The 10,357-nt window shown below is 45.0% G+C and overlaps 1 protein-coding gene across 1 annotated transcript; it reads right to left on the bottom strand.

The window, feature by feature from the left end:
* Positions 1-135: 135 nt before the first annotated feature.
* LOC124661550 (probable acyl-[acyl-carrier-protein]--UDP-N-acetylglucosamine O-acyltransferase, mitochondrial) lies at positions 136-6,107 on the bottom strand. The gene is made up of 10 exons (XM_047199411.1): positions 6,023-6,107; positions 5,822-5,907; positions 5,315-5,439; positions 4,726-4,834; positions 4,405-4,497; positions 4,213-4,329; positions 4,044-4,127; positions 2,491-2,595; positions 327-413; positions 136-255 (listed from the first exon to the last, which is right to left on the bottom strand). Exons 1-10 carry the CDS (start codon positions 6,105-6,107, stop codon positions 136-138), a joined length of 1,011 nt encoding a protein of 336 aa, XP_047055367.1.
* Positions 6,108-10,357: the final 4,250 nt, after the last annotated feature.

Below are 10,357 nucleotides of genomic sequence, written 5' to 3'. Positions count from 1 at the left end.
AGAAAGGTCTCCATTGAATAGGGAGCTGGAATATCCCTTTTATGGGCGCTATAAATAATATTAGCGCTTTGGATATCGATATTCCCGACATATCGTCTTGCAAATGGTGCCAACTGAACTTGACAACTTACATGCTTATGAGATGTTCCAACTTCTGAACTTGCATATTCCACGACGTCCTTGCTCAAATGATGTGCGAATTGATTCCACCATACAGGATACAAAGGGAGATTCTAATAGCTCAATTTCCCGTGCCTGGTGATATGCATTGATAATAAGTACATGGGAAAAACACAAGTAACACAAAAACAGACAAGTGTGCTTACCAGTTCAGTGAGTCGATCTTCAAAACTACTCTGGCAACTACTAGCTGGCATGAATACTTTCCGATAAGCTTTCCTCAGACTTCGTACCTTGATTTTACGAAGAGGCCATAACAATCTTATGAAAGAACGATAATTTACTTGATTGGAATTTAGAAACATACAGCTACTAGTGTTTAAGAACTAAAACACCAAACCCTCCATAGTGTTGGATATCCTTGAGAAAATGGTGCGGAAAGCTACCAATTCATGCTTATGGTAGTAGTTTCAAAAGAACATACCCTCTGCGGATACTTGGCCCTTTTGACTAAGATTTCCGTGCAGAATATTTAATAATTCATGATTCCTAAAGCATGTATTCCAAAATTACTGATCCAACTATACCCATGGCCCTCGACCTTCATTGTCCTCGCTGCTCATGATTGAGATATTATAATGGAAGGGTAATGTAACCATAAAATATCCAAATTATGATTACTTATGCAGGATCTGGTAAAAATGCCAAGTATTGGAAAATAGATGTACTAGTAATTTATGAATAGTTTTACTGGACTAGATTGTCAGATGATATGTTGTTACATAAGAAAGGTAACTGGCTTACTGCTTAAATTTTTTCTTCTAATGCAAATATCTTGCTATTCGCAGATCTCCTTCCAACAAGGCATTGATGTTAGCTGGCTTACTGTGAATTCACAATAATGGCATCAGAAGTTTAAGCAACTACCAATCTATATCTGTTATAAAGCACAACCCCACTAGGGATCAATTAAGTTGCCTATCTTCACATGCAGCCTATCCACATCATCACATATTCCCAGCCATCCGATTTTGGTCGTCTTCTTTATTACGGACCATCCGATCGCGCATCCCCACTAGCTGATTATTCTGGTGCACGTCACCAGTACCTCCACGCCAATTTTCCCATGGGTGAATATATTTTTAGCGTAACATTTTCCATTGGCGCAGGTCCATCAAATCATGCCCATTTATGTCAGCTCTTCCGTTACTTTATTTGTGCAGCGACGATTAATTCTAGAAACTGCCGTTGGCATTCAAAGAGACGAGCGCACTAGACTAATCCTATCACAAATTATTCTCCACTTTTGGCCTTCTGCACACTTGCGCCATCAACTCCTCTTCGCTGAAGCCACCCTCTCCCTACTCAATTAATACCACAGCTCCATCTTCCATCGGGCATGCAGTGGTGTCTGGCTGTTCAGCCAATTGGCTGAGAGCATTTCTCCAATTTCTGGGGCCCATAACAGATTCAGCAAACAACCCATGCATCCCTCCAATTTCTGGGGTGATTTAACTTTCTGTTTTTGTGGGCAGGTGTACGGCGGAAGTGAAGATAAGGGTTATCCTGATGTGGACCATTTTGGGAAGAATTGTGTTGAGGTAGAAAAACAAAACTGAGAACATGTTCTTCCTCGTGTGTTCTCTTTTCGTCTTCCTTATCTATTTCTATTCTACAGCATGCAAGTGACAAGTATTCACTCTGAAATGCAAACATGAAGGTCTAAAACTAGCAGTTGCAGTAGTCGATGCAAAGGTAAAAATTAGCTGCTTTGTTTACTACTGCTTTCATTCATTTTTATTTCCAAGTTAAAACTTATCATCTCCTGGTATAGTTCTAAAACTTCTAATTTGCAGCTCTGATGCTACAATTTCTGAAAGTTTGGACTCCATTATATCTTGCAATTTCTGCTACCATGGTTTCAATTGTTATGAATATTCCTACTTCCATTTTTTTCACTGATTTGGTTATAGAAGATAGAGAGAGACTTGGACAGTACGAGGACAACGGTGTTCCAATGTTTTGTCTACATCACTCATGTTCACTTCTGAACCTTAATGACCCTTAATTGTCTAAATAAACAACCCATTTATGTCGATTAAATTTAGCCCCTCCACTATTTCATCAACTGAATCTTGCATATTCATATAGAAAATAAAACATTTCAAGCATCATATTTCCTTTTATTCACACAATATTTCTTAAAGAGATACCCGCTGCAACACGCGGGGCTAGTATCAGTAAATGGGACACAAGAAGTTGCAAGCACTATTTTAAGAACTCCCTTTGATTCAAGTATAAAATGAAGAAAGCTAGGTACTGCGGCTATGATATCAGTAAGGACTGCAAATTTCAGTAATATATGCAAACCTCTTGGTCTGAGAAACCGTTGCGCCTAAGACCTTCAAGATTCAGACCACGAAGCTCTGCTCTATCACCTGCAACCATCATGTATCTAGGAACATCTTGCGCAACCTGATTCAAACAGAAATGAATGTATTCATTTCATAGTTTACAGACAAAATATTCAATGTTTAGACACTGAATTTCAATGCCACAGACAGGTTGACAACTTAAAGGTGGCTGAAACAACAGTGGTATTGGTGTTTGCTTATTAGGTTTGCTCTCAACATAAAGGAGATCAAGCGCGTCGATTTCAGTTATGCAATTAATAAATCAAATTTCCAAGAAACCCTCAGAACCTCAATTTAACCTCAGGGATTAGGCCATGCAGGTGGATAGATGAGGTTGCCTTATCCCTGATCTCCATACCCTACGAAATCATGAGCGTGACAAACATTGCCATCAGCTGATCAGCCTTTCAACAGAAAAGTAACTATCACACCAAATAACATTCGGCATGAGTACCTTCGTGCAGAGATAGTACTGGATAATTTAGTATGATCATGCACCTGTCCTGAGACAAGCAACATCAGGGAAAGTATATCATGCATAGTGATCCTCTCGCTTTAGCCTAGGTTCCTGGTTTTTATTTACTATGTGCATTTTTACGAAGGCAGCGAAGCTGCTTTCATTGATATGAGAGAGAAAAGAGGAGTTACAAGGGAAACCCACCTGGACAAATTCCAAGCTAGGGTACCAAATGAGCACACAGCGTTGTACATACAGACTATAAAGTACAAACTACAGGCTACAGGAAGTAGCCAACAGCACAGGACAGGAGGTAGAATTGCCTAGCTAATCAGGTTCCCACGGTCTGTGTGCCAGCTGCCGTAGCAAATTGCGTCCAGCAATATCCCAGATCTCAGAAGTGTCAATAATTCTAAAAAACTTGTTGAGGTGTTGACGGCGAGTTGTTAAAGATTCGCTCATTTCGTTCCTTCCAAATCATCACCAGACAAGCGTTGATGACAGAATTTGATGTTCTCCTGAGAGGCTTGTCCAGGCTTTGGACTTGCTGCTCTCACCAGTCACAAAGTGACGGTGCAGTAGCAAGAGGTGATGCCTGGGTCATATTCAACTTGTTGAGGACTAGCTGCCAGACCACTAGCGGGAAGGGGCAATATGCCAGCAGGTGCAGGATGGATTCAGGGCAAGCATTGCATAAAAGGGCAGGTGGGTGTATTTGGCCAGCCACGCTTCTGTAGATTATCCGCCGTCAAACACTTACCGAGCATAGCAAGCCACGCAAACACCCGGCATTTAAGTTCAGCATCAGAGTCCCAAATCAAATCTTTCATATTGAAGTGGATCCGACCTTCAAATTGGGCCAAGTAAGCCGAGCGAGTCATAAACACACCGTTATTAGTCTAATTGTCTTGCCACACAATTTGGACGTGGCTTATAGAGGGTTAATCACTGATTAAACTACATGACATCAATATCAAAACTTTCCATAAGAATTGCTCCAATTGATATGAACTAACGCACATGAATGTTTATACTTTGTGGACTGAACATACCACAGAGCCTCCGCCTAGAAATGAGAATGACCCAATATGACAAAATTGATGGACAACAACAGCCCCAGCAGTATGAGTGTAGTCCTGAAATAATAAAGTCTTGGCAATAAAGAAATGCGCTCTCAACAAAGAAAACGTGGAGGCGGTTATCAGTAAAATTGTTGCTTACTTCAACAACAACATGGCCACCGAATAGAGTATTATTGGCAAAGATGTTATTGTTACCAATCTTGCAATCATGTGCTATATGGCAGGACCCCATTATAAGATTGCTGTCACCAATAACCTATGAAAATGCTAGCTCGTAAAAGGGGACAAGTGAGTTCAGCAAGCATCTTTTAATCACAAGGCATCTGAATACCGTGCAGTCACACGCTTTAGAAGAACGGTGAATAGAGCAGTACTCTCTGATCTCGTTGTTGTTACCGATGTGCAGAAAGCATTCCTCACCTGACTAAACAGGAGGAAAAGGCATTAATGTTCCGCACAAAGCATAAGATGTCAAGTAACCAAATGAAATGCCCGTCGTTGTAAATGTAGGTGTTTGTGTCAGTGAAAATAACGATTGAGAAAACCATAAACACAAGAGTAGTTGGTCTTGCATGAGATTGCATGAACGGGGACCACTAAGCAAATACTACACCATGTGGCATTAGTACACCAAAGTCAAGTTGCTGCTAACCTTATATTTGAGATCTTGGCACTTAACACCAACCACAGCATAGTTCCCTATCACATTGTTTTCCCCAATAATTGTTCGTCCAGGGAGATCTGCACCAAGGATAGCACCACTGCCAGAAACTAAATTCCACAGTATGAATTGGGATACAATTACGTTGCTGGCATGTCAAATTTTCATCTCCCTTAAAATTTTGCAAACATGGACTACCATTTTGCAAATGTCAGACTCAAGTGCTGCTGGCTATGACATAGCTATGAAAAAAAAATAAGCGGTCCATATGGTGAGGAAAAATTTCTATTCTAAAGTAATGAACCCTAATCACAACGCCTAAAAGTGAATGTGAAGTTTTCTGGATACTTAACAAAATAATATATTACCAGTAGGCCAGTGATGTTATTCAGTTCATGGTCACAACAACCCTAAAATCTCTTTTGCTAGTACTTTATCTTGGAAGAAATTGCAAGTTCTTTTTCGCGTATATTTTATTTTTTTAATACCAATTTGAATTTCCAATATCAGGCAATGCAATTACAAATTTACAGAAAGAGAGAAGAGAAAGGACAGAAAGCAGGGAGAGATGTCACCGTACTTGAGAACAACGCATCCCTCTCCTAGCTCGGTATGTCCCATGACATGGCTCCCGGTGTGTAACTGACAAGCATCACCAATCCTCGCTGAAGCCCCCACGGTGCAAAATGGGCCGATTGAGACGCCCTGCAAAGTGGTTGAGAGCACATAAGAGCATTGATTTTCCACGACGAAACGCCCAGCTAGAGAACACATGCCAAAGGCCTGAAGATCTTAGAGAGCAGCATATTTCCTTGGAAGCAAAAAAAGGCAGTAAGGTAATTGTCTTTTAGATTGTGGAGCGCTGCATTCGGTAGGCACTGTGAACACGATTCTCGCATGGGCCAGATCCGACAGCCCACGCACAGCGGCTCCATGGATGGTTGGTCATAGTAGTGTAGTACTGAAGTAAGCAGCACGTGCGCCACTGCTAGTCTCCGTAAACTCAGTCAGCCACCCCCGAGAGGATGGGAACCGGAGGGGTCAGTTTGTGTGCCGTGTGTGAGAGCAAGCGCGGGGGAGGCTTCACCTGGCCGATGGCGGCGTCGGGGTGGATGATGGCCGCGGGGTGGATGAAGCTCGTGGACGCCTCCCTCGCCGATCCCTCTGAGGCACCTGCGGGTCGGATGGGAATGAGAAGCAATCAGAGATGAGGGAGCTGTAAGCTGTGGAGAGTAGGTAAAAGTAGGATGAGACGAGACAGCTCAGGATGGGAGGACAGCACGCGTACTTGCGTGGAGATGGCGCGAGGCGGTGAGAAGACGGGGGGAGAGGACTCGTCGGGCGGCGCGAGAGGCGGCGGCGGCGGCGGCCATGGGAGAGAGGGGCGGAGGTGGGAGAAAGGGTGAAAGTGGAGCACCACCGGGAAATGAGGTCAGTCAGGGTTACGGGTACCGCTGTGCCGATGATGTCTGTGTGCGTCCATCAGCGTTCGAGCGGCACGGCCGCACGGGTGCGCAGTCGCGCATGTGTGCGTGGCTTTTTAGACATCAGCCGATATCGCTCTTGTTTTTTTTGCGGGTTTTTTTTTCGGGTAATATCGCTCTTGTTAGGTGTAGTGTACGATGTACTTGCTGATTTTTTTTTCATTAATAGGGAATGTGTCTCATGGAGTGTAACATAAACAATATATTTCTCAACGTATACCATGGTATGTACATTTACACTCTTAATACGCAACGATTATAGAATCACTATTATGCTTACATGGTATTGAGAATGTTTATAGTCTTTTCTAGTGCAGCAAGTTAAATCAATGGCCATGTCATTGAGATGTTCAAGCAATTCATATATTGTATTCTCTTCTTTAGTTGATCTATATTCATAGTAAGCTCTCATAGTTTGGACATCAATATTTTAAAGACTACACTTATTTTTATAGATTTTTGTGTACAAAGAAAAAAAAAAGAAAAAAAAACAATACTGGAAAGTAAAGGAACAAGGGGGAAGAAAACCATAGATGCAAAACAGAAAGTAAAAGCAAGGGGGGAGAAAAACAAGAGGCAAATTCAAATTAAGCGAAAAGGCAAAAAAAAAGAAGAAGGAAAAGAAAAGACTCACGAGGTTGCAGCATCCCCAAACTTGATAAGAAGGAGCACCTCCCTCTTCATCAAAGGAGCACCGAGATGAGCTTCGAAGTTGATAAAGATGGCCCCAAGAAGTAAATTGGAAATAAACTAGATACAAGGACCAGTTCCGCGACCTGCTCTCCGGCGACATCAGCCGTATCGCTCTTGTTACGTGTAGTGTAAATCATTAATAAGGGAATGTGTCTCATGGAGTGTAAGAGCATCTCACAAAGCCCCGTCCCTCAAAGCAATTTAAGGCGCGTCGGACTAAAAAAAACGGTTCCAGTCGCGTCCTCCAAACCCGTTTTTGTCCGGCGCGCTCCGATACGGTGTCCGGCGCCACGAGCCCGTCCCTGCCCCACAGGGGACGCACCGGGCACGTCGGACACAACGAAAAGCGAGGCGAAGCGACGCCGGCCCTACGCGTCAGCGACTCATTCAAGTTTGGTCCTAAACCGTCGCCTACCTCGCAGTGACACACGACGGCATCTTTGCCTTAATGGCGACGGAGGGGCAGGCGAGACGTCTCGTCGGTGCTGCCGAGCCTTCACGCGTCGCCGGCATTCGCACGCCACCGCCTGTTCCCACGCTTTCTTCCCGCCTCTTCTCGCCTCTTCCCGCGCTTTCTTCCCGACACCGGTGTCTATAAAAGGCCCTCCCGGCTCAATGGAAGCCACCACAGCCGCCAGCACCCCTTTCGCCGCCACAAACACAGCCCTCGTCGCTCCACCACCATCTCCTCCACCACCAGTGCGCAATGACGAGCCACCCCGGCGATGGCCAGTTCCCTCCACCGTCGTCTCCTCCAGCACCTCCTCCACCACCGGCCTCGTAGTTCGGCATACACGTCGCCGCCCGGGAAGAGCGGCGGCGGTGAGGGATGGAGAACTGGTGTGCACATCGTCGGCAGCAGCGGGAGGCACTCGAGCAGCAGGCCCACCAGCAGCGTGAGGCGGTGCACGCGGCGGATGTAGCGGCGTTCAACGCCCCTGGACCCGCAGCTCACGAGGCCGCGGCGATAGCAGCGTGGCACGAGGAGGCGCTGGCGGACACCGTTGCGTCGTTCGACGCCTCGACGGTAAAAGAGGCGCGACGGCGCCGGACGAAGGAGATGAGCCGGTGGTGGGTTGATGAGCGCCGCCGCCAGCGCGATGAGCGGGAGGCGTTGTACCGTGAACGGCGGGAGGCAATCGAGCGTCGGCGACGGGAGTCGATCGAGCGCCAGCAGCAGCTGGCGGCGGAGGAGCATCAGCAGCGGGAGGCGGCGCTGGCGGCGATCTGGGGGAGGCGGGTGGACTAGTTGGTGGCGGAGGCCAACGCGTTGGCGGCGGCGATGATGGAGGCGCCAACGGATGTGGAGGAGGAGGAGGAGACCGAGGTGGAGGACGACGACGACGACGACGAGTTCGAGTGGTCCGACGACGACGGACCGCACCCGGACGAGACGGCCGATCAACAACGCGCGCTCGTCGAGTCCTTTGAGTCGGAGAAGAAGCTCCAGGACGACGCACGTGCCCGCGAAGAGGCGCAGATTCGTGGCGCCATCGAGCTCTCCCTCCAGGCGGCGCAACAGGGGAGGGCGGACGTCGACGCGTTGCTGGAGCGGCGGCGTCTAGCCACCGCCCAACGCACGGAGAGGCGGTGCGCGCAGCAGGAGCTGTGGCGGAGGGGAGGCGACGACGGGGCGGGGCCGTCGAACGCACCGCCGGGCGGTCAGTAGTCTAGGTTTAGATGAAATATATTCGTTTTCATTCAAACTTTGTAATATATAATCAAATTTGAATGAAAACATTTATTTTCGTGCACCAATATTCATTTGGGGGCGGCGTTTGGGGAACGTGGCTAGGGAGCGACGTCCCCCAAACGCGGCACGAACAAAACACGTCCCCCAAACGGTCGATCCGGCGCGTTTTGGGGGACGCTTTGGGGGACGGGACTGGAGATGCTCTAACATAAGCAGCATATTTCTCAACTTGTTCTATATCATGGCATGCAAATTTACACTCTTAATAAGTAACTATAATAGAATCACTATTATGGTTACATGGGATTGAGAGTGTTTATAGTCTGTTCCGGTGCAACAAGTTATATCATGTAGCTCACAAAAATCAATGTCCATGTTATTAAGGTGTTCAAGCAATTCATATATTCTATTTCCTTCTTTAGTTGATATGTATTTGTAGTAAGCTCTCATAGTTTGAACATCTATATTTTAAAGACTACGCTAATTTTTAATAGATTTTTGTGTATAAATAAAAAGTGAAAACAATGCTGGAAAGGAAAGGAGCAAGGGGGGAGGAAAACCATAGATGCACAACAGAAAGTAAAAGCGGGGGAGAAGGAAAACCAGATGCAAATCCAAATAAAGCGAAAACGATAGAAAAATAAACAAGAAGGAAAAGAAAAGACTCACGAGGTTGCAGCTTTCCCAAGCTTAGGTGTTTGCACCTTGTTGGTGAATATGGTGCTCCTTAGTTGATGAAGAGGGAGACGTGATGAAGGAGATGAAGATGGCGCCAAGAAGTAAGCTGCAAATGAAACTAGATACAAAATTGAAAGTAAATTTAAGAAAAACTCACGACTAAACAAGTTGAAAAGGTAAACCTCTCCAAGATTAGATGATTGCAAGATGTAAAACAAACTAAAAATAAATCTAATGTCTAGTGCACACGAGCATAACAACCTAAGCGCTACGCTCCTCGACAACGGCACCAGAAAAGTACTTGATAAACCTCAAAAGTAGGGGATCATTATAGCATTTCTTAATGTGGAAGTAGGGTATCGATCAGAAGGAGCAAGAAAGAAGAGCTAATATTCCCAACAACCACAAGTTTTAGTTGATTATCCACTAGTCAATTTTAGGGAGTAATGAAAGTTGGTTGATTAAAGAAAAATGAGTGTAAAAAACTAGTAATGCAAAGTGTCTCAATCCTCTTTCAACTCAAGAGGACAAGACAAAGGTTTTCTAGTATAGCGATACCTTTGATCCGGATTACGGATTGTAGTATGATAAGTTTTTTCTCTAATATACCTAGGTTTAATCGAACCTTAGAAAGCACTGCTAAAATGGTGTAAAGGAAACGTCTACAAGACTTGCTAGTCAATTTGATTTTATGTTTACCGGACCTATCTAGTTTATCTTTAAAGGGGTTGTGTTCAATGATGGAAAATAGACCAGGGTTAAGGTTTCTCCTTCATCTATGCATACATATATATTTGAAGCGCAAATATGTAACAACTAAAATAGAGATAATAGATTTGTGAGCAACACATCCATAAATACTCTTGCCCCTAAAGCCACAGGTGACAAGATTCTCTTGGTCCAACCAGTGTTCTCACGACCGCGAGCAACAACAGTTATTAAGCATATGCATACACACCAAAGCATTGAGCTAGATGATTGTGCCGTGATCCCAAATGAATCACTAAACATGTATTGTTACTTTTCCCTTTCTGCCACTAAGATTTCGTGGTAGCACACTATTCTCCACTCATCC

This window comes from Lolium rigidum, chromosome 6 (assembly GCF_022539505.1).
Source record: "Lolium rigidum isolate FL_2022 chromosome 6, APGP_CSIRO_Lrig_0.1, whole genome shotgun sequence".
Lineage (NCBI taxonomy): Eukaryota > Viridiplantae > Streptophyta > Magnoliopsida > Poales > Poaceae > Lolium > Lolium rigidum.
The sequence above is the reverse complement of the archived record's forward strand: the minus strand, read 5'-3'. Positions and strand labels throughout refer to the sequence as shown.

Excerpts from the sequence above, each read along its gene's own strand:
- LOC124661550 (XM_047199411.1), bottom strand. The coding sequence starts at position 6,107 with ATGGCCGCCGCCGCCGCCGCCTCTCGCGCCGCCCGACGAGTCCTCTCC. Across the intron at positions 2,596-4,043 it reads TTCTAGGCGGAGGCTCTGTG|GTTGCGCAAGATGTTCCTAG; the intron begins GTATGTTCAGTC and ends TGTTTGAATCAG. Across the intron at positions 256-326 it reads AAGATCGACTCACTGAACTG|GCACGGGAAATTGAGCTATT; the intron begins GTAAGCACACTT and ends GCATATCACCAG.